The sequence below is a fragment of the Prunus mume genome, linkage group LG4, assembly GCF_029339155.1.
Source record: "Prunus mume cultivar Tortuosa linkage group LG4, ASM2933915v1, whole genome shotgun sequence".
Classification (NCBI taxonomy): domain Eukaryota; kingdom Viridiplantae; phylum Streptophyta; class Magnoliopsida; order Rosales; family Rosaceae; genus Prunus; species Prunus mume.
Window position 1 is genome coordinate 15,714,979 of NC_142701.1, and position 23,182 is coordinate 15,738,160.

At 38.7% G+C, this 23,182-nt stretch overlaps 3 protein-coding genes and 1 pseudogene across 5 annotated transcripts; 2 read left to right on the forward strand and 2 right to left on the reverse strand.

The window, feature by feature from the left end:
• The first annotated feature begins 919 nt into the window (after positions 1-919).
• On the forward strand, positions 920-2,862 carry LOC103327343 (2-methylpropanoate--CoA ligase CCL4 pseudogene; annotated as a pseudogene). The gene has a single exon (XR_016126436.1). The product of XR_016126436.1 is annotated as a 2-methylpropanoate--CoA ligase CCL4 pseudogene (transcript).
• A 4,322-nt stretch (positions 2,863-7,184) lies between these two features.
• On the reverse strand, positions 7,185-13,012 carry LOC103327344 (Protein kinase superfamily protein). Of its 2 annotated transcripts, XM_089051325.1 has the most exons (9): positions 12,664-13,011; positions 12,212-12,418; positions 11,701-12,114; positions 10,215-10,586; positions 9,631-9,840; positions 8,763-9,140; positions 8,343-8,586; positions 8,113-8,260; positions 7,185-7,888 (listed from the first exon to the last, which is right to left on the reverse strand). In XM_089051325.1, exons 2-9 carry the CDS (start codon positions 12,258-12,260, stop codon positions 7,511-7,513), a joined length of 2,193 nt encoding a protein of 730 aa, XP_088907451.1. In that variant the 5' UTR covers positions 12,261-12,418; positions 12,664-13,011; the 3' UTR covers positions 7,185-7,510. The 2 variants fall into 2 exon arrangements, with proteins under 2 accessions (XP_088907451.1, XP_008227875.2); XM_008229653.3 differs by lacking the exon at positions 12,212-12,418 and having other exon boundaries at positions 12,664-13,012.
• A 2,618-nt stretch (positions 13,013-15,630) lies between these two features.
• LOC103327345 (P-loop containing nucleoside triphosphate hydrolases superfamily protein) lies at positions 15,631-20,098 on the forward strand. Its single transcript, XM_008229654.3, is given in 6 exon segments — positions 15,631-16,477; positions 16,704-17,373; positions 17,375-17,930; positions 19,118-19,157; positions 19,313-19,730; positions 19,831-20,098. Coding segments are annotated over 6 exon segments (2,352 nt in total). The 5' UTR covers positions 15,631-15,861; the 3' UTR covers positions 19,883-20,098.
• A 1,044-nt stretch (positions 20,099-21,142) lies between these two features.
• LOC103327346 (beta-carotene isomerase D27) lies at positions 21,143-23,098 on the reverse strand. Its single transcript, XM_089051328.1, has 7 exons — positions 22,937-23,098; positions 22,660-22,863; positions 22,257-22,356; positions 22,065-22,156; positions 21,882-21,962; positions 21,714-21,782; positions 21,143-21,626 (listed from the first exon to the last, which is right to left on the reverse strand). The coding sequence occupies exons 1-7, from the start codon at positions 23,045-23,047 to the stop codon at positions 21,489-21,491; spliced, it is 795 nt and encodes a 264-aa protein (XP_088907454.1). The 5' UTR covers positions 23,048-23,098; the 3' UTR covers positions 21,143-21,488.
• Positions 23,099-23,182: the final 84 nt, after the last annotated feature.

Here is a 23,182-nt window from a genome sequence, read left to right on the forward strand (position 1 = left end):
ACAAACAATAATTATTATGTATACTTCCTACACCAATAGAAAGCAATTGTGTCAAAATCTTGTAACAGGCCCTCCGCCACTGTTTCTCTCGGCACAGGATGATCTAACATTTCTCTCTTTTCTGTCTCCTTTTTATTTTTGGTCTCGCTTTCTCTCATATAAACAGTGTGGCGAACAAAATATATCATTTAAACAGAATTCAATGGTTCATAAAGTTTTCTGTCTCCTTTTTATATTATTTTTTTTAACAAAGTATATTACAATGACAATGGATCCTAAAATCATACAACTTAAATTTTAACTTAAACAAAATGGTACTAGGAAAATTACAAAACTAAATACATGGATGATCATATAAATGTCTAAAATTAACTAAATTATCTTCCATCATGTTGACTTCGCTAAAAATATGTCACACGGAAAAAAATAAGACATTTGCTTCAACATATACAAAAACTCATGACCGATAGATCGAATATCACTTGGCATTGGGGTGTTCTTATTAACAATATGTATTTTAATCTTGAAATCTTATTTAATATACGTTTTAAAAAGTTGTAAAGTGACGAGCACGCCATCTTAACTAATTCGCGTAGCTCACATTTACATAAATAATTATTTGGCTAGGAAATCGCAAACATATGTTATTTCTAGTCAAAATATAAAATTACAACACTCCTAATGAATCCTCTTGCTTTGTTTTTTTTTTTCCTAACAACCACCATGTTTTTGTTTAACAAACCATGCCTTCGTTCTGTTTTGATTTTTCCTTTTTTGCATTTAACGAACATTTTTTTGTTTTTATTACACGTGTTTTGGTCCCCGGCTCCACGTACTAGCTTGCCCCTTGACCCCACCTCCATTAAATGAAAGACCGTACGAGCTCCTAAAGCCTGAATCCCGATTGAGCCTCAGCTTTTTGTGTACTTAAACCAATGCACCTCCCTTTCCTTATACCACTCTCACTACCTCTTCATCCTCTCTCTCTCTCTCTCTCCATTTCAAACACCTTCAAAGAATGGACCAGTTGAATCCAAGCCCTGCAAATCTCTGCCCTCTCACTCCCCTCACTCTCCTCGAAAGAGCGGCGGTTGTCAACGGCGACTGCCCATCCATCATCTACACCGCCACCACTACTACCACCACCTACACTTGGTCCCAAACTCACCGTCGATGCCTCCAGCTGGCCTCCTCCATCTCCTCCCTCGTCAAGCGCTCCCAGGTGGTCTCCGTGGTGGCCCCCAACACCCCAGCCATGTACGAGCTTCACTTTGCGGTCCCCATGTCCGGGGCCATCCTCAACAACATCAACACCCGCCTCGACGCCCACAACATCTCCATCATCCTGCGCCATAGCGAATCAAAGCTCATCTTCGTCGACCACCTCTCCGTCTCTCTCACCCTCGAAGCACTCTCTCTCTTCCCGCCTCACCTCCCAAAACCGCTTCTCATCCTCATCACCGATGATGAGCACCGCTCAACACCAATCCCAGCCGTTGATAATAATTACTTCCTTGACACTTACGAGAATCTAGTGAGGAAAGGGAATCCGTCGTTCGAGTGGGTCCGGCCGGCTAGCGAGTGGGCCCCAATGGTTTTGAACTACACCTCCGGAACGACGTCGTCTCCGAAAGGCGTCGTGCACAGCCACAGAGGCTTGTACATCGTCACCTTGGTTTCCATCATCGACTGGTCTGTACCCAAACACTGCGTGTACCTGTGGACCCTACCGATGTTCCACTCAAACGGGTGGGGGTACCCATGGGCCATGGCCGCGGTGGGTGGAACCAACATTTGCCTCCGCAAGTTCGACGCTCCCAAAATCTACAGCTCAATCCGAGCCCACAACGTCACTCACATGTGCGCCGCGCCGGTCGTGCTCAACATGCTCGTCAACCACCCGATATCCGACCCGCTCCCGCACCCGGTTCACATCCTCACCGGTGGAGCCCCGCCGCCGTCGAGCGTCCTGCTTCGGGCCGAGTCAATCGGGTTCTTGGTTTGCCACGGGTACGGGTTGACGGAAACGGGTGGGGTGGTCGTGTCATGTGCTTGGAAGCCGGAGTGGAATAAATACCCGATGACGGAAAAAGCGAAGCTGAAAGCGAGACAAGGGGTGAGGACGATTGGGATGACTGAGGTGGACGTGGTGGATCCGGATTCGGGTTCTCCGGTGAAGCGAGACGGGTCGGAGATTGGGGAGATTGTGTTCAAAGGCGGGTGCGTGATGCTGGGGTATTTCAAAGACCCGGAGAGTACAGCAAAATGTTTGAAGAAAAACGGGTGGTTTTATACGGGTGACGTGGGCGTGATGCATCCCGATGGCTATTTGGAAATTAAGGACAGATCCAAGGACGTTATTATAACCGGGGGCGAGAATCTGAGCAGTGTGGAGGTTGAGTCCGTGCTCTACGCGAATCCGGCGGTGAACGAAGCGGCGGTGGTGGCGAAGCCTGACGAGTTCTGGGGGGAGACGCCGTGCGCGTTTGTGAGCTTGAAGAGTGACGTCAGCCCGAAGCCGACGGAGAAGGAGATCATGGAGTACTGCAGGGAAAATCTGCCGCACTACATGGTGCCCAAAACGGTGGTGTTCAAGGACGAGCTCCCGAAGACTTCGACTGGGAAGATTCAGAAGTTTGTGCTCAGAGAGATTGCCAAGGAGATTCGGTCGTCGTCGTCGTTGAGGACGACAAGTCGTATGTGAGAGAGAGAGAGAGAGAAAGAGACAAAAAAAAAAAACAGTGAAGAGTGACGTGGATTTGAGTCGGGTCGGGCGAGTTCAGTGTTTGTTTATAAAGTTGATTAATTACAATTATTAGCGTGATAATTATGCTTAATGAGATTATCAGATTCCCGCGTCAATATATTGTGCAAGCAGGGGCGGATCTTAAGCCAGGGCAGGGTAGGCTACAGTCTACCCAAAAATATTTCACTAAAAAAAAACCTATATATAAGTTATGTAATTGATATCCATTCCATGTGTTGGTATACACTTTTGTCTACCAAATCCATATACAAGTCCACTCAAACTTTAAAAAACTAAAGAAAAAAAAATTTATAACCAGCTAACCCATGTTATGAATGGCTCAGTCATACTTTAATAAAAGAAAGAATATAACTTAGCCAAATAGTGGCTGTGCAGTGCAATCGTGGACACTGGACAGCCTCTTCTCTTCTCTTCTCATATACAAGAAAATAAGTATTCTTCTTAATCTCTTATCTTTAATTATCTTCTTCTATTAGGTTATTCCTAAAATAAATGTATGCATCTTAGTTTTAATTTTAATTTGAAATTGAGTTTTATAGGGTTTAATTAGGAATGAAATATAATTTGGGGATTTTGTTGAAATTAATTATGTCTTTGATTTTAAGAATTTTGTTGAGATGTTTGATTTGATGTTGGCATTGTTGAGATATTTGATTTGTTGTTGGTATGTTAATGTTTGACTAAATTCATTGATGTCAACAATTGGTGGAAACAATTTTGGCAGAAAACTACCATTTGCTTTACAGATTGATTCAGTTGGTGTTGACTCTTCCTATTTCTACAGCAACAACGGAACGAGCTTTTTCATTTATGAGAATTATTAAGAATAGACTTCAAGCACCACGGTGATGAATCCTTGCTGATTGCATGATTCTCCACATTGAAAGAGAGTTTGCTAATAGTATCAATAATGAAGAGATAATTGAAGAATTTAAGATTTCTAAGCCTCGTAGGGTACAATTTTAGATTAAAATAATTTAGTTTTTGTGTTGCATTGCATTTACTTCTTGTTTTTTTTGTTAAGCTTTTATTTATGTATAGATATGCATATTTGAGGGTAAGGCTCATTACGTCCTCCCTGACTAGGTGTATCTTTTTATTTTTATCAATAAAATTCACTCGTACCGTCGAGTTTTTAAGGTAAGTTTTGCCTACATGACTTTTGAATCCTGAATCCGCCACTGTGTGCAGGGCCGGCAAATTATTCATTGGAAGAGAACTCCATTAATGTGCTTTTGATACATATTTTTCTATTTGGAAGTTGTGTAAGATAAAATAATTAACATTGTTAAATCCATCTCATTATTGACGTGGACTTGATTTGATTTTGTAATTTATCCTTTGTCATGTATCTTGCGAATAAACCTATGTTACAAATTCATTGATCCAAAGATTCTTGGGAGATGAAAGCCTTACTCTAAGACACCAACTAATATTTAACTTAGCAATATTATAAGAAATTTCAAGTTTAATCATCACTCTATAAATTGAATCAATTAAGAGAAGACAGTTGACCCGATTCTCTTTCATTCTTTATAATATTATCTTTCTTCGTATTCTCGTTACTTAATTAGTAAACAAGTCATCACTATGGTTGGTTTGCGGAATAGGCCTATCTCATGGAAGCGTTTCTCAAAAGTTCGGAATAATGTGAGCAATTATTTATAATATGTAGTGGTAAATAAATTTCTCAAAAGTTAGGGTGGGTCAAGAACTATGGATATAATTTCTTCTTCGCACAAATCATACACTTTCTTTTGCGCGCATTAACAACAATTATGCGTACTTCTTCTGGATAGAATTAGATATGGTGGCTTACGTGTACTGCAAACAAGCCATGTTTGTTCAAGGTGGAGTTGATTACAAAGAAGAGGATATTTTTCAGCACTAGCGTCGCAATCGCATGCTGCATGCAAAGAAGAGCCATTTCGGACCAATTCCGTGGATAACGGGGACACGTGAATGTGTCATGTCTTGTTCTGGAAAAACTATCTCGTCCTTCTGTTTGCTTTGAGTACTTTGCTTTCCTGCAAAAATGGACTACTCCTCCAACTCTGGATTAGGCTAGCGCCACTCTGCATGCTTATAGTTCTGTGACGCTAGTATAATCATTGATTAATAATTGTGCTATTATCGTAATTACGCATGACGTACGTTAGCAAAATTCTTATGTACTATGTAACGAGACATTTTTAGTTTGTGACCTTGGTTCGACATACAACGAAAATATCCCAAAACTTGAGGCTCTAGACGCTTCAAAACGCAGTTGGCTTTGCGTTTGTGTCATCATGCGTCCAAGGACACTAACTCCAAACAGTTCTTAAATTAAATTATACTATTATCTCTCCTTTAATAATTGTAGTGTCATTTCACGTGTTCATATACTCGTTGAGATCCACACTGATCTATTATTAGTATTATTATTAGACATGTGCATTATCACATGTTTAAAAAAATGAACTAAAGTAGATTAGAATAATGTATCTAATAATTAGGGTGATTTATTGTGGATCACTTAATGTGATTTATTTGGTTTTCTTTTAAAAAGTCTTGTTACTAATAATTAGAGTTTGTTTGTAAGTGATTCTGGATATGTCATAATTACTTGGAGATAAGTACCTCTCGTGTGGTTCTCTATAAAATCACTTAAAATCACTAAAGAGATTATATTGAGAGGTAATTCTCCATAGAAGTTCTTTTTGGTCTATCTAGAATCACTCTGACACGAGCCTTTAATAATCAATTACCCCGCCACACAACCCTAATAATACATTCCTTAATCTACTTTTCCTACATAATATTGTTTCACATATCTCATAAAATTATTTATTAAAATTCTAAATTATAACAATATAAAGACAGTCATCATATCCTTCTTCAAATGCATACACTGGTCCATGATAGCATATATATTGTCTTCGAGAGTAGCAACTCACGTGTTTTATATAGCACAGGTTGTCTTGAAGCAATTAATAAGTGCCCAGTTGTTCATCAAATAAGCTAAGACACATTCACGTGCATGGATAAGAATTCATTATATTGACCTATACAATAACATGCATGAGTTACACGACCGACAACTTCGGTATGAAGTGACGCTTCCAAAACAACCAGCTGGGATCTCCATATGAACTTACTTCCACATTTGTTTTCTTCTATAATCCATACCCTACACAATTAACTCTCTTTTTTTATCTTTGCGGCTCTAAATAAGTCATCTTGTGACCTTTCCTTCTTCTTTAGAGATATTTTCTTTTTTTTTTTTTTGGTTGAAAAAACTGAGGATAATCAAGGTGCAATTATGTGACATGACTTTCAATTCAACCTCTCGTCTCTTTAGGCTTGTAACAAGATCGAATTCGGATGAGACTAGCCTTAATCCAAGTCCAAATCCTTTTATAATCATATTCAGATTCAACTTATCAATCCACATCGGATTTGAAATAAAAAAATATTATTCATATAATATATATAAATCATTATCAATCAAATTACCCTTAACAAGTCAAATTAATATTCATGTAATTAACAATAGACTCGTTGACTTTCTGGAATACCAAAATTTTTAGACTTGTTGACACTCTCTATTGACACTGACCGGTGGTAGTCATAGTCTAAAATATCGATAATATCGACGAAATATCGAGAATATTATCGTTTTTTCGAGTCACGAATATTTCGGAACGTATCCATACACATATCGTATAAATATCGATAATATCGGAAAATATCTATATCGATAATTTCACTCATACTTCAGCAATATTTTGTCAAAATATCACTATAATATCGAAAATATCAATGCAACAGGAAAAAGGAAAGAGAAAAAAACACAAACACTATGTTTTTGTGATAATACGCAAAAGGGAACTTTATGTGGTACTAAGTCACTCATGCATCTTACCATGCAATGTATAAAGTGTAAAATATTATAGGAAATCATTATATATAAATGATTATGGTGTATTTAATCTTCTTTCATTAATGACTACATATTTTCTACACTTACACAGTGTTTGTCAAATTGCTATATAATCAACTTAAATCAATTCAACCAATCATACAATGCATTTCCTTCCAATTTTTTGTGATAAACTAATTGAAAATTGACTAATTAAACATCTTCCAAAGTTTTAATAAAATTTCTAAGTTTTTCTTACAATTTCTGTGGTTTTTATTCAATTTTTATTGATATCGATAATATCCCGATATTTTCATCAAAATTTTCGTGTTTTTGGATTACCAATATTTCTAATACCATCAATATTTTAGACCTTGATGGTAGCCGTTGTTAAGAGCATGGGTAGAACTTGCCTTGAAAACTGGGTCATCAAGGACAGATGCTCAAGGGCTCTTAAACTAGTCTAGGGTGCTATTTTTCCAATTTGGGATCTTGAATCCCAAGTAACACAGTGAATTTGAAAGACATGGAAAATGGATATATAAATACGAAACACTTAAAACCCCAATGTCATAAAACAAGCTTACAAAGCATATACAAAATTTCATCCACCGTGGGAAGAACCACTGCCTATGGAGAAAACTGAACAATGGTTCCCCCACATAAAGGACTACAAAAAAGACACTCATCCTTCCCCACAACAAGAATCACAATTACAAAACCTACCTATTACTAAAAAAATCAACCTGTATATCCCCTGCTCACAGGGACGGACTGCTCCTACATTGCTATACAGGACAGTCAACTATGCTTTGAACAGAATGTCGACTTCTGTTACGCAATCATCGTCCTTCGTGAAGATCTTCAGAGAAAACTGCTGCCCGAGACACATTGTCATTATCTAAGGCACTTAGACCAGAGTAAGGACCAGACGAGAACATTGAAGATGACACATCGGACTCGAAGGTAGTTGATGACTGCCTGTGATTGGGTCTGGCAGTGGAAGAGGTTAACATGGAATCCTGATACTCCGTGATTCGTTGTACCATCTTCAGTGACTGTACCACTTCACCCATTGTAGGGCGTTGGCTTGCCTCAGGAGCAACACAAGCTGCTGCAATCGTGCAAACTCGTACAAAATCTTCCATTGGGTACTTTCCTTCAAGACTAGGATCAGCAAGCTCATCCAGCCTATCCTTGTCCCTAAGAATTGGCCTTGCCTGGAAGATAGAAAACTTAATGTCTCACTCTCCCATCCAAAATAATAATGGCAAAAGACCAATTGAATATCACTTTATGCTTCAAAAGAAGGAACAAATATACCACTAGTTTTTTTCTTTTTCTTTCTTTCCTAAGAATATTAAACTTGTTACTTTTTATCCTTTTCGATAGAAATGGTCAATTTAAAAACAGAAGAACGAGGGGCTGTATGAATAATACTAACCCAGGTGACAAGATTCTCCTGCCCCGCTGGCTGTGACATATCTACAGGCTTTCTACCAGTGAGTAATTCAAGAAGGACAACCCCATAGCTGTAAACATCGCTTTTAACAAGTAGGTGTCCAGTCATGGCATACTCTGGAGCTACGTACCTGTAAAATTAAATAATTACATCTAAGTGCCATTCCAAATGATAGAAATGACAAGCTAAGTATGGTATAATTTGAGACCAACCCGAATGTTCCCATCACACGAGTAGAAAGATAATTTGCTCTGCCTTCAGGTGCCTGTTTAGCCAGGCCAAAATCAGCAACTTTAGCATGAAAGTTGTTCTCCAGCAATATATTGGATGCTTTAAAATCTCTGTGGATAACACACGGTTGTGAGTCCTCATGCAGGTAAGCAAGTCCTCTGGCAGCATCGAGTGCAATCTTCATTCGGGTGTCCCAATCTAAAGGACAATTTACTCCCAGGGGACCTGAGATGGGAGGAGAGTGAGAGAGAGAGCATAGTCAGCAGCAATGCATATCAAGAAGAAAAAGTATGATTAAGATATAACATGTTTTCTATTTTGAAACGCTACACCCAGCAATAATTAAATAAATTTAGTGAAACAGTTAACTTTAGATGGCATTATGTGATTCAAGAAATTACCATGAAGCCAGGCTTCCAAGCTTCCATTTGGCACAAGCTCATAGCAAAGTAAGTTTTGTGAGGAGTCACGACTGCTATAGTAACCCACAAGTTTCACCAGATTACGATGATGCAGCCTGCTAAGCATCTCAACCTCAACCAAGAACTCCTTATCCCCCTGTTGCCCTCCGTTAGTAAGTCTTTTAATTGCAACAGCTGTACCATCACTTAACACGCCCTTGAACACCCTGCCAAAACCACCCTCTCCGAGTATGCTTGCAGGTTCAAAGTTGTTTGTTGCTTGTTTAAGTTCTTCAAATGCCAGAAACCGAGTGCTGCTTGGGTGGGGTAGAGATCCTACTGCGGAAACTGTTTCGACGCTACTCTGCTTTTCTGGGGCTGAAAAAGTCCACAAAAAAAGAGGAGGAAAAAAAGGCATGAAATAAGCAACTTAAACAGAAAATCTATACTACTAATGCAGAAAAGTCAAACTCAAATCTATTTCAAGTTTCTGCTTTGGTGTTTCATGCAACTCTTTTCATCAGATCTTCAAAAAAATTCTGCAGCTGGTTAACTGGATTTAGATCATTGAAAATGCAACTAGTTAAAAAACTTTAACCATATTTATACACAGACATACACCATTTGTTCACATTGTCAGGCATGATTTACATTTACATTTATTGCTTTTTTAGTAACGAGATAGGAATATCATCTGGATAATAATATCTTCATGACTGCAAAACTCTGAAAGCGTAATTAAAGGTTGGTCCACACAATGGTTCCTAGCAGTAGTAAGTTATGACCAGGATAATACCCAAAACCATGGACACCATTGAAACCAGAAGAAAACAGGAAAATGTATGAATCTGAAAATGGAACCACATACCTGTTTCTATATTAGATTCTTTAGTCTTCTCTTGACGGAATGTGCATAAACAAAGTATGAGCACAGCTATAATGGAAATTAACAGTATTCCGGCACCAATACCAATAATAAGACTCAAATTTGAATGTTTCCCTTTACTTGAAGCAGTTAAGGACGTATGAGTCTGTGATGGTTTTGGTGGGGCTTCAACTGGTGATGTAGCAACAGGAGCTTTAAAAACAAAAGAAAAAAACAAGAGCATGTTAATATTCTGATTCATATAATAGAGTTGACTTCTATGAAGCAAGTAGGCCAACCAGCATAACAAAAGCACACAACATCTTCAGTAGGGCAAAATTATTACTCTAGCCCTACACAGCCAAAATAATATATACATGTATATATAGTAGGGTAAAAGCAAACACACAGACACATTAATGCAGAGATTACCTATTTCAAAGTTTTTTGGTCTGGATTAAAATAATGAAGCTATATCTATTTAAAACTTGAAACATTACAGTTGTCTCACCATAAAGATTACCGCCATATTGCAAACAAACACAGTATAGAAGATTATATAAACATTGGGGATATGTCAGAATTACCTTGAGAAATAGGTGGAGGCTTAAACCAAGTTATATTGAGGAGTTTGTAATCGCCCACTAATGCGGGGTCTAAATTAACCTTGTGCATGACAAGAGAAGAGTTTATTGCTGATGCATCACTTGCCGAGAAACTGACACCTGGATATGGAGTAATATCCATCGAAATATTTAACCTTGACAAGCTGAGTACATAAAAGTTAATCAGCTCTATTTGAGAAACTTTCAAACCAAGCTGCAAAGCTAATTCTTGAAGAAAAAGATTCCAATTAGGATTTTGTGAAACATTTAAGAGGAGGAGGTCAAGCTTAATGGGATAAACACAGTGGCAACCCTGACTTTCGCGTCTCAATACCATGTCTGGTTTGCAACAGTCTGGAAGGAATGAAAAAAAAAAAACCTTTGTCAGCAACAGAGTTAGGTCTCAGCACAATTACATTGTGCAAATTGTGCAGAATAAATAAGAATTGAGTAGTTGATATGTTTTTAATATGAAATTAGGCAGGAAGTTTAGTAATTCATCACTTGTCAATAACTTCAACATATAAATATTTGGCTTATTTATGGGAACTGGGAACTATTTAAAAAAAATGTATATAATAAAGTGAAATACGGATAAAAAGTCCTTCAAGAGAACACAGCAGCCAGTGCTTAAAAGGAAAATTTACTTCAACTCAGAACTCCATAAAATGCTTAGACAAAGAGGCCCAAAGAGAGACTAGAAATTTGACTCTTAGAAACCACGTCATCCATCCTCTTGTCAAATATTATCTTGTTCCTTTCTATCCAAATAGCCAAAATAGAAGCCAAAACTGCACATCTTCAAAGTGTAACAGCCTTCTTCTTTGCCCCATGCCAAATAAGTTCTCAGGAAAAAAGTGGCAATTTCATAGTTTCTTGGCTAAACCCCGCACAATTCATGAACACTTGCAACAATCTACTGCACACACTTGCAAGAATCCCTTCTGGTGAATAGTAAAAAGAGATCCCCCTTAAGAAGGGGTTTGTGTGTGTATATATTTATTTATTTATTTATACGGTTCTAAAAAGGGACCTCTCTTTCTAAGAAAAGAAACGGACAGCATACGTGATCCAGTAACCCAATAATCTGACAATTCTTTAAGGCCTCGTTTAAGGATCATCCTAACAGAAAAATAAGCCAAACTAGAAACCATTTAGTCACCTTTACAGTGATTAGAAAAACGAGACGAAGTAAAACCATCATGATGCTAATAAAACGTCTACTAGATTTTGTATTTGGCTTTTTTTTTGGTTCGTAAGGATGGCCATTGAAGGGAGATATAAAAAATGAAAAAGTCTATGTGACTTTCTTTTCTTATGAGGAGGACTAAAATAGTGAAGATTAGACCTATTAGTGATTATCTTACTTTTTTTTTTTTTTTTTTAATGATAAAGCAGTCATCTGAAATTATTGAATTCATAAAAAAAAGGGGGGAAAATAAATAACACAGTTCAGAGTGTAACTTACTGGAAATAGAAGGAGTGAGTGGGGGCTGTGCTAAACCCGAAGGGATTGTACCAGCACTCGACTGTGCTGGGGCAATATTCTGAAAGCCAGCAAGGGGAGGTGCCAAGCCACTCCTCTTCATTGCTGGCCTTGACAATCGAGAAGTTGCAGGGGGATGACCAGCAGTTATTAAGGGACCATAAAAAGGAGGGTGTGCAGGTGATAGTGCAACTGGCGCAGCACGTGGCAAGAAATGTTTTTGCCAGTGTCTATGGGACACTGGCAAATCAGCTGGCAAGGGAAGATTTGGCATATCAGGTGCTGCCCACGGTGCACCCATGGGAGATATTGATGGTGCTGCATCGATGATGGATATCACATAACAAAACAAAAGCAAGTATTTCATCGACAACCATCGGACCTTCTTCAATATTCCTGCATTGTTGATTCAAAATTAGCGTTCAATTCACCCATAAAAAACTACTCACACTCACAAAAGCTCTCATGATAAGAAAAGCTCTAGACTTGTTACCTAATTTCCAGCTAGATTGGCTCCAGAACAAACACATTAAAACAGCCATAATCTGACATCTAATGCAAGTTTTACAAAGAATGGTTCACATGGTTGCAGGGACCCAAGAAAACAAAAACATCACTCACTTTGTGAGCCCTAATCGAATGTCTTCATAAAGGGACAAAACCCATAATTATTATTTCTCCTCTTTTTCCGTACTTTTTTCTGCATCCAAACAAAGGGTTACTATGCAACCGGAGCACCTCGCTGCCACTCAATTCATAACCAGAAAAACGCAAAATAGCTCCTTTAATTAATAAGCTTACTCACTAAAAAAGTTGTTGGAATTATGGATAGAAAAATCAGCAAAAAATTAAAAAGTATAAGCTTTAAATCGATTACACAACTAAGTCCTCACTTTAAGAACAATGAGCAACGAAATTAGAATTAGCGATGGGGATGGGGAGAACCTGTGAGCTCAGACATCATCGACGCCGTCGATTACTGGGTAACGCTTCAGATCTGAAATCAACAGCGAGATCACGACCGTCAATTAGCGCAGACTTGAACAGGAAGCAACACTATGAGCTGAGACCGCTGCTAATAGAGCTCAAACGAGGATCAACGGCGGAGACATGGTCATGAAAATCCGAGCTCGGAACAGTGAACTCACAGTCGAAATCGCCATGGCCGAGTTCAATCGTTGGAACGGAGTGAGCTGAATTCATAAGTTGGGTCCCGTTTTCCAAGAGAAAAAGAGAGAGAGAGAAAGAAAGAGAAGTTTGTGCCTGTTGGTGGAGGTATCGTTGAGTTCACTCTGTTATCAGTGCTTTTTGCTCTTTTTTTAATCGTTTGGTTTGTGGGGAGGCGCACAGGCTCTTTTTCGTTGCTAACGTGCGCGGTTAACGGAAATAACAACAGACAAATTAACGGTAAAAAAAGGGACTTTTGGCTTGTTTCCTCGTAGCAGGAAGTGGGTTACAATATTGTATGGCAGCAGAGCACGGCTATGAATGGTGTTTCTTTCTGTGTTGTGTATGACCACGTCATCTTCTGGATATATTTAAGAGACCTTGAGATTAAAGCTCTATTCGAGTGTTTTCCGACCCCAATTTAAGTGGTCATACTCTTTGACTAATGGAACGATTCAGTGACTATTTTCAAGTATGTTTGGACGAAGATATATATCATCAACGTTTCCGTACTTGGAAACAGTCACTAAAGTGGTTGAGACGGGATTTAGGAGGATGTTTTAAATACTTGAAATGCATACATTTGGTGGTGAGACATCGGTTACAAGCAAATAATATTAGGAGTCAATACCAATTGGATATTGAGGCCAACTCATATGATCAAGTACTTCAAGATGTTGCTCTTGTGGCTGGTAATGTATGGCCACCACCAGGGGTGTAATTGTCGCAAGTTGCAACTCCGGAGGATGATGCATATTTGGAACTACTTAATCTTGATGCTAAATCATATATTGTAAGTGTCATATATGTAAATTGGCATTCCTTAGCCTAAGCTTATTTTCTATGTAAGCACTAGAATGTTTTAGATTGAGTCATGAGTGAGGTTATGAAGTTGGGAAAGCAAGAGAAATGCAGATTGATTGAAGTTGCCCATATTTGACCGCTCATCATCAAACAAGGCTTCATATGAATTTAGGTGAGGTAAGTTAGACTTAGATATTGTAAGACCCATGTCTTAGGGAAACAAGAACGGTGAGCAATCCCACATCGCTCGGGGGGCGAAAGGTGAAGTGTCTTATATGTGTAGGCACTTCTCTTCCTAGCAAGAGGCCTTTTGAGCAAGATAGCATTAGCTTGAGCCCAAGAACAAAACCGTAATGGAGGAGGCCCAAAGCGGACAATATCTTGTTAGGGGAGTCGGGTCGTGATATATATTATTTATGTATTCTAGGTGGTTAGTATAATTTAGAATAAGCTTAAAATGTTTTTACATTGCATTCATGCGTTCACAAGTGTTTTGGTTTTGACGAAATCAGGTTCACATTACATTTTTGTTGATTTTTGTTCTCTGTCGCTCGAGTAGGCTTATTGGTGCTTGAGCGGTACATGCATTATGAACATTCAATGTTTTGCCGCTCGAGCGTGTAAATTTTGTCTCTCATGCTTGAGCGAAAACACGGGATTTCATTTTTCATGTTTTGATTTTCATGTGTTTCTTCTAAGAAATCTTTGTCCTAATTATGTTGGGTCTTTTTACATCTTCCTAGTCTTAACCTAAGCAAATTTTAAGTAATATAAATACCTTGTTTTAGTAGACAAAATTAACAATTAACATATTCTTAATTGGCCTTGTGCATAAAACCCTTGTTTTGAGTGAGTTAATTTTTATGAACTCTTGAGATTTTCCACCAACATCTTTTCGAGAGTTCATTGAACATAACATCGTTAGGTTGATTAGATTGTTCCGTGTGAATCTAATCAACATAGCACCCATATCATATCATTCTCTTCATTGGAGTGTTCGTGCCTTAGTGGAGATTGACGATCGTGGAGGTTCGTGCCGCTGTCAAGATCGACGACATGGAATCAATTCAGAGACTTATCAAAGTAGTAGAAAGAGTGTGAGTTGATTGCCGGGGTGAATAGGCTTTTATCAATTTTAAGTTCAATTTTATATGCTTTAGTTAATCTCACTAGTTCTGGACGACCAAGAGAGGAGGCCCCTCCAGTTGTTATAACTATGAGTTTTAATAATGAGGATGATCATCCTAAATGTGTGATGCCTCCTATACCTGTTGTAAAAACACCTCTGCATTTAGTTTGCTTTTTATAAACTAATTGTTGTAATGACTAATTAGAGATTGTCGATGGCCCAAAATTGGACATAACTTAGGGTGATACGTATTTGATGGATGATGTGTGAATCAATAGGCAACGTTCTTCAGCAGGCGTGGGTAGGCATGCAAAAAACATAGATGTAAGTAGTTGAGTTGAATGTGCTACGTTCACAGAGAAAAATGCTCTCACTATAATAATAGTTGTTTACATTCTACAAGAGGTTGGTCCTAAAAATGGGGAAGAAGAGAGAGAATCATTTTAAAATGAAGAGTGATATCTTTTTATAGGTGAGAGAATGCCCTCATTTCTTAAAATATGTAGATGTGGAACTACATACATTGTCTCTAGTTGCCTGGCTAGTCACGTTACCAACATAGGATTTAACGTGGCTCTAACAATCTAATTTCGTCCTTTTCAAATAAAATAACAATTACAACATTGAATGGTAACCATTGTAATAATTTTACAAATTGGTGTAATTGTTATTTTATTTGGAAAAAAAATTAATGGATAATTTTACCTAAAGAAATTGGGCCTGGCCCAGGCTAAGAAAAGAAAGCCCAATAATGTAACGAATCCCAAAAGAAAAGATATCCGATACAAAAATGTCGATCAGTACCCAATCAGTACCCGACCCAGAACCATCTAGCCCGATCCCAAATCTTTAGTTGATAGTCGGCGACCGTTGGCCCGCTCCGGCTTACTTCTGGTTAAACCCGCTCTTCCTATCTCGTCAGAGCTGAAACCCCTACCAATTCCAAACGACCTAGGGTTTATCCTTTCCAAGCTCTCTCTCTCACACACACATACCAATTTAGGGTTTTCTTCACTGCAACAAAACTTTACAAGTTTTCAAAGATGTCGAAGAGAAAATTCGGATTCGAAGGCTTTGGCATAAACAAGCAATCGACTTTCAACTTCGAGCGGTCCCAGCAAGCACCTCAGCGACTCTACGTGCCTCCGTCGTCGCGCGGACAAAGCCACGATAACTACGAAGACACCGACCTTGACAACATTGATTACGACGATAACGATGGTTCCAGGGACCCTGGAAATAACAACAATCACGACGAAGGTGGCGGTGGCGGCGAAAATGATGAAATTGACCCTCTTGACGCGTTCATGGAGAGCATTCACGAGGAGGTGAGGTCGGCGCCGCCGCCGAAGCCGAAAGAGAAGGCTGAGAAGTACAAGGACGATGAGGAAGATGATCCTATGGAGAGCTTTTTGAGGGCCAAGAAGGACGTGACGCTGACGCTGGCTTCCGATGCGTTACACGCTGGATACGACTCCGACGAGGAGGTCTATGCGGCTGCGAAGGCGGTCGATGCGGGGATGTTGGAGTACGATTCGGATGATAATCCCATTGTTCTGGACAAGAGGAAAATTGAGCCAATTGCCGCTCTCGATCATAGTTCGATCGACTACGAGCCCTTTAATAAGGATTTTTACGAGGAGAAAGAGTCAATTTCAGGTAAATTCCAATCAAGCAACTGAGAAGTTTGTTTCTTTTTTAATAATTCAATTAGATGGTCTGAATTTAGTAGAAATGTACTTCAAATATTTTAAATTTGAATGACAATGAAAATATTTGATTGGTAGAAGTTCTTAAGTAGAAATTTGAATTGGAAGGATGTAGTTTATGGGCAGATTTTCCATAATGAAGACTAATTAACTCATGTTTTGTTTTCCTTATTTAGGGATGAGTGAGGAGGATGTTGCTGAGTACAAGAAGAGCTTGGCCATCCGTGCGTCGGGTTTTGATGTACCCAGGCCACTTAAGACATTTGAAGAATGTGGATTTTCTTCACAGCTCATGAGTGCAATAAAGAAACAAGATTATGAAAAGCCTACACCTATACAGTGCCAAGCTCTACCCATAGTTCTTTCTGGGAGAGATATCATCGGTATTGCAAAAACTGGTTCTGGAAAGACTGCCGCCTTTGTCCTTCCTATGATAGTCCACATTATGGATCAGCCGGAACTTCAGAAAGAAGAGGGTCCTATTGGAGTGATATGTGCACCTACTAGAGAACTGGCGCACCAAATATACTTAGAGGCCAAGAAATTTGCTAAATCACATGGGATACGTGTCTCTGCTGTATACGGTGGAATGTCTAAGCTTGATCAATTCAAAGAACTTAAGGCAGGATGTGAGATAGTTGTTGCTACTCCTGGGAGATTGATAGACATGCTTAAAATGAAGGCACTGACGATGCTAAGGGCAACTTACCTAGTACTTGATGAGGCTGATCGGATGTTTGACCTTGGGTTTGAGCCTCAAATTAGGTCTATTGTTGGTCAGATTCGGCCAGACCGGCAGACATTGCTCTTTTCTGCGACAATGCCCCGTAAAGTTGAAAAGTTGGCCAGAGATTCTCTCTGATCCAATAAGAGTTACAGTGGGTGAGGTGGGAATGGCCAATGAGGATATCACTCAGGTTGTTCATGTAATTCCTTCTGATGCTGAGAAGTTGCCCTGGCTTCTTGAGAAGTTACCTGGAATGATCGATGAGGGTGATGTTTTAGTATTTGCTTCAAAAAAAGCTGCAGTGGATGAGATTGAATCACAGCTTTCCCAGAAAGGTTTTAAGGTCACAGCTCTGCATGGTGACAAGGACCAGGCATCTCGGATGGATATTTTGCAAAAATTTAAATCTGGCATTTACCATGTTCTAATTGCAACTGATGTTGCTGCTCGTGGTCTTGACATCAAGTCAATTAAGTCAGTTGTGAACTTTGATATTGCAAAAGACATGGACATGCACGTCCATCGAATTGGTAGAACAGGTCGTGCTGGTGATAAAGATGGGACTGCATACACTCTTATAACTCAGAAAGAGGCACGGTTTGCTGGTGAATTGGTTAATAGCTTGGTTGCTGCTGGTCAGAATGCCTCCACAGAGCTCATGGACCTAGCAATGAAGGTAATTTCGTAGCACTATTAACATATTGTTATGGCTTATGTATTCAGTTTATGCATGCATCCACCTATGTTAGTTTCTTTTAGTTTTAGAGCTGGTGGCCATAACCTTAGTTTTGCAATCCTAATAATGCGTTATGTTCTGAGTCCAGGAAAATACAAGTTATTAGATATAGACTTTGCTAAGATGTTCTCTTTTAATGCAATATCTAGATAAGTACATCTGCAACTGTCTGTCTCATAAATAAACTATATTTATGTGGACTCCATTATATAAGTGCATAGGTTGGTGATGTAGAACAGATAATATGCATTCTGCATCAGTTGGTCCTGATTAGTAGTGCACTTTGAGATTTGATGAACTGTTTAGTCGTTCAAGACCACATTTTGAAAAGCTTTAGTATGTCGTTGGAATTACAGGGCTGTATGGATCGTTGGTTTAATACTGTCATGATTACCCATTGCTGAAAAAGTGCCTAGTTTTGATAGTTAGACAGTTTGTAGTACTCCCATCTTGACTTGTAAACCAGTTCTACATTACAAAGAGTTCTTGGGGTGTATGCGTGGATTGAAGAATAGAGATTAATTGAAAGCTCCAGCTTAGTCCTATCTAGAGAATATTTTAGGGACTTATTATGTAGTGGGGTGTTAGCGTAGTGCGGTGTTTTATGTTAAAGCAGATTATGCAGGCCCCTTTAAAATAAGAAGCGAGTGTTACCAAATGCAGGAGAGAGTCCTATTTAAGGCTGTACCTCCTAGCCCCGTGTAGAAACATGCCGTTAGTATATTATTATCACATATTATTAGCATTAATGCACCAGTTATCATATGGTTCCACATGCACTAATATTACATACTTTTACATTTCAAGAGCCATTGATGCAGAATGTCCTCAGTTCCTGCCGTAGGAGTTTAATGTTTGTTTTCTATCTGTCCTGTAGCCTTGTGTTTCGTATCTATCATACACTACAATACTATTCATGCTGTTTTTTGTTTGTTTTTTTGTGTGTGGGTTGTAGCAGTTTCTATCTCCTATGTGTATGTGCATCTCTTATGTTTTATTGAGGGTGTCATTGTCTCCTGTGTGGAACTTCTGATGCTCTCCCTTACTGTGTTTCTTGTATTATCGTAGATGTTAGTGTGAGATCTTACATGCTTTATTTTAATGGGATTTACCCTGTAATTTATCAGGATGGCAGATTCAGGTCTAAACGTGATTCAAGAAAAGGAGGTATAAATTTTGATCATATTATAGTGCTGCTATTTCTTTAGATGCTTTTGCAAGATAAGGATACTCACTTTTGCTGGGTTCTTGTAGGAGGCCCATTACATATTATATTATCCTTTTCTAGCATTTCAAATGATTATAGTGTATGGGTTCTGCAGGTGGAAAGAAGGGTAGAGGGAGGGGCGGTGGTGGTGGTGGCGGCGGCGGCGGCGGAGGTCGAGGTGTGCGTGGGGTGGATTATGGTCTGGGTATTGGATATAATTCGGAATCCAATAATTCTTCATCTCATACTCCTACTAGTCGATCTGCTGCAGTAACTTCTCTGAGGACAGGAATGATGTCTCAGTTCAAGACCAAGTTTGTTGCTGCTGCATCAAACTCTCCAAGTCAGGGTTCAGGTAACAGCTCTAGTGTTCCCCAGAGATCAGCATTAAGAGGATTTGTATCGGGTGGCTCCATTGGCGGGGACATATATAGAACTCAGGCAACAAATACAGTTACTCCTGCTCCGACATCAGTCGTAAACATATCTTCACAGAACTCTGGAGAAAATGCAAGTCAGAAGCCTTCTGAAAGGTTAATACGATGTTCTGGTCTACACTTCAGTTAGAGTTGTCCATGTTTGCACGTATTTAATTGTGGTGCTGATCAGGTTCATTTGTTGCCTCTATTGCAGTTCTAGAGATAAACCTAGAGAACGTCGGAGGCGCTCTGGTTGGGACTGTTAGTCATACAGTTGAAGAACACCACTCTCACATAATGAGAACTCTTGTTTTTGTTGTAGATCAAGTCCTTATATGCCTGTATTATGTTGATCTTGGTAAGTTCTATTTTCATTTTTTATTTTTGGTTACTAAAGGTGTATGCTTGTACTTTCTTGTACTTTTTACTTCACTCAGAAATTGGCTTCTGCAGCTAGATCAATCAATTTAGTCAATTTCTCATTGTGTTTTTAAGTTAAAAAAGATAATTTAGTTAACTGGATTGACTTGCTGCACACAGTGGATGATCTTTTGTGCTTGTACCACTTATGGTAACATAGTTTGACACATTCTTTTGTGTATGCCCCATTCTTTTATTTCTTGTGTATTGGTTTGCAGCAAACCTCTGCTTTGTATTGGACTGTACATCCACTTTTGATTTCAAATAAAATGGCGTCAATTAGACACTGTGCAAGACTAGTCATGCCTCTATTTCTTTTTCATGCTGTTGCAGATCAAGGAAATTACTTGTCCCAAAATTAAATGTTAAAAAAGGAAAGGAAAGAGAGTGTTGCAGATGAAGTGCTTTATACAAACGGCATCTCATGTCTCCCCAATGTTCTATTTTTAATAAAAAGAGGGGTTGTTGAGTAGGAAGATGCAGAGTACATATGATTTGTTTTTCTGTACAACCCTAATGTCAGCAATTTAGTTGTTTTGTAAATTAATTTGCTTATCCATTTTTTTTCAGAATTCATGTTTATTGGTTGTCCCAAAATAGAATACTAAAATTAGCAAATTGGTTTTAAACCATAAACTTTAAATGTTTAAAACCTCGAATGAATTTAAGCCTTCAATTACAAACGGTTTATCTGTATTTGTTTGAGGACACAAATCACGACTGGTTGTAACATTATAATCATTTTTGAAAAGATCCTCGTGAATCTGTATGAGTAGAGAGAAACTTTCATGCAATGGGGATAATACTTTTTGTTATCTCCGGCCAATAGTGCAATGGGATGCTAACTTTTATATATGTTATTGCATTATTGCCCGGTGATAACAAAACAATACTATTCCCGTTACAAGAAAGTTTTTTGGTACGAGTAATTTTCAAGATTAGTGTTAAAATAAAAATAGTTACTCGTCAGCTTAACATCATCAGCCTCATATATGTGAATGAAAATGGTTTGACAAAAAAATGTAAACGAGTGATGCCCTAAATCTGGTACACAAACTTCTCTGTCAAAAACACATCAGGGAAGTCCCACAAACGCAATTTGAGAATTCACAGAAACAAATTAATTCTCATTGAACAAATATAATTACAAAAAAATAGAAAACATATGTCCTATTTTCTTGTTTGATTACAATCTTCTAGTATCAATATATGACACAGGATAAATATGTTCCCTGGCCTAGAAGAAGCTGTTGCCAAAGAAAGGACATTTTGAAACGAGAGATCTTTTTTGCAATCCTATTTTCAATTGGATATTGTTATTTACAGCAGCAGACTTTTAGATACAAGAAAGGAGCTGCACAACTATCTAGTTATGTCCATAAGAGACACATCCTTTCAAATCTAGTAGTATGATATATACGTATCTCCAGTTGCAAATGAATGCTGCAGTGTTCATGCCTTGGGGCATTGCTGCACATTAATGTTTCCGGCGAAGTCTCTGCGTTGTGTGGCGTTAGGGCAGATGTCCAAGCACGGCTCCTTGAGAGTGGCATCATCTTCAGGAACCGGAGGGAGAATCCCGAATTTAAACTGCCATATTGGTAGTTCAATAGAGAGTTAAATGCCGGAGAATCAATATGTTGAAATGATGTGCGTAGAGAGAGGTATTGGGTTAACCTGGCAGCTATAGTCGCTGAAGTTTGGCTCCATCACTAAAGGAACACCCATGTAATCTTTCATGAAAGCCTGGAGCAACCATCTTTATGCAATTAGAATCACCTCCTCTACATAACCAAAACCGTTTTTCTTCTTTCGGCCAGAAAACTTTAAAATAGAATTACTGACCTGAGTAGGAAGCTTACAAGTATTCACACATATTCCGACGCATTTGCTTTGCTCCAAGTACTTACATTTCTCTACAAACACCTATCCCATCCCATAGCCATTCATTATCTGAGGAGCTTAGCTTAAAACATAAGAAAAAAAGAAATACATACTGGATAGGTGACCAGATCGGCCATCACTCACCCCACTATTCCACGAGGTGCCGTCGGGTAGGTCGACAGAATTAACAGTGCAGGGTCCCATGAGCCATTCACAAGTAATTGCAGTCACCCTTGCTTCAGTTCAAAACATATCACATATGCATATATATATATATGCAAGGATAAAAATAATAATAATAATATATCAAATGAGTGAGGAATAGGAAATACAGACCAACCATGATGGCAGCTACTTTTCCGCCTTGTATGGGTGCTATTAGCAATTTATAAAGTTGTAGCAGCATTGGTGGAAACAGGGATCTCAGTATTCTCACCTGCCACAACAAACCATACAACAACACTCACTAATGGCCATCATCATCTTCTCTGTGTTTTTATTGAACCAATTCACTATACATGTCACTTATATTTGCAGCTGAAAAGAAAGGAGATTGCTTGCTTAGAAGGAGACATTCCCGCAAATCACAAATTGTCACATATGTAAAATTAATTCATAAATAACACAACTTTTTACACATATATCAAATTGTCATCGGCAGGAAAATAGAAGTTCTTATTTACATATTCGAGATAATATGTAAATAAGTCCTGAAAAATGAGAGGAGAATAGTGAGTACCGCAGCTTCTTTAGTGTGAGAATTGGTTGGACTTTTGAGCATAAGCCGGTTTGCAACTTCAATGAGTCCATCATATCCGGGTTTTCGGGAATCCCATCCAACTTCCTCCACCATTTTCTTCCTAAACAAATTCAGAAACACTTCATCCATCACTCCACCCTTCTTCTCTTGCTTCGCCTGTATTTCGGATTGAGGCTCTTTTCTCTGCATAATAAATAATTAATGCAACATAAAAAATTAGAAATTCCAAAACAAAAACAAAAACAAAAAATCCCACCAAAGAGGACGAGGCCCGAAAGTGTTGGCTTCGGAGATACTGAGATTTGGGTAAGGAATGGGGAGGCCATGAGCAAATGCTTGGGGGACGAACAACAGCCAAAGCCTTCATTTTCCGGAGATGAAATTCCAAAAGCTTGGAACTTGGGACTTGTCTCTCAATAATCAATCAGGGCCGGGTCTGGGCCTCAACCCATGACCCGGCTCGTTTAAATAAGAAAGATGGCGATGCAAAACGCAGCGTCTT

What these genes read in the sequence shown, in the direction of transcription:
- LOC103327344 (XM_089051325.1), bottom strand. Translation starts at nt 12,260, where the DNA reads ATGGCTGTTTTAATGTGTTTGTTCTGGAGCCAATCTAGCTGGAAATTA. An exon ending in CCAATCTAGCTGGAAATTAG is followed by an intron (nt 12,115 to 12,211) that starts GTAACAAGTCTA and finishes TCAACAATGCAG; the next exon opens with GAATATTGAAGAAGGTCCGA. An exon ending in GCCTCCACCTATTTCTCAAG is followed by an intron (nt 9,841 to 10,214) that starts GTAATTCTGACA and finishes TTGTTTTTAAAG; the next exon opens with CTCCTGTTGCTACATCACCA.
- LOC103327346 (XM_089051328.1), bottom strand. Translation starts at nt 23,047, where the DNA reads ATGAAGGCTTTGGCTGTTGTTCGTCCCCCAAGCATTTGCTCATGGCCT. An exon ending in TTCGGGCCTCGTCCTCTTTG is followed by an intron (nt 22,864 to 22,936) that starts GTGGGATTTTTT and finishes TTTATTATGCAG; the next exon opens with AGAAAAGAGCCTCAATCCGA. An exon ending in CTCACACTAAAGAAGCTGCG is followed by an intron (nt 22,357 to 22,659) that starts GTACTCACTATT and finishes TTGTTGTGGCAG; the next exon opens with GTGAGAATACTGAGATCCCT.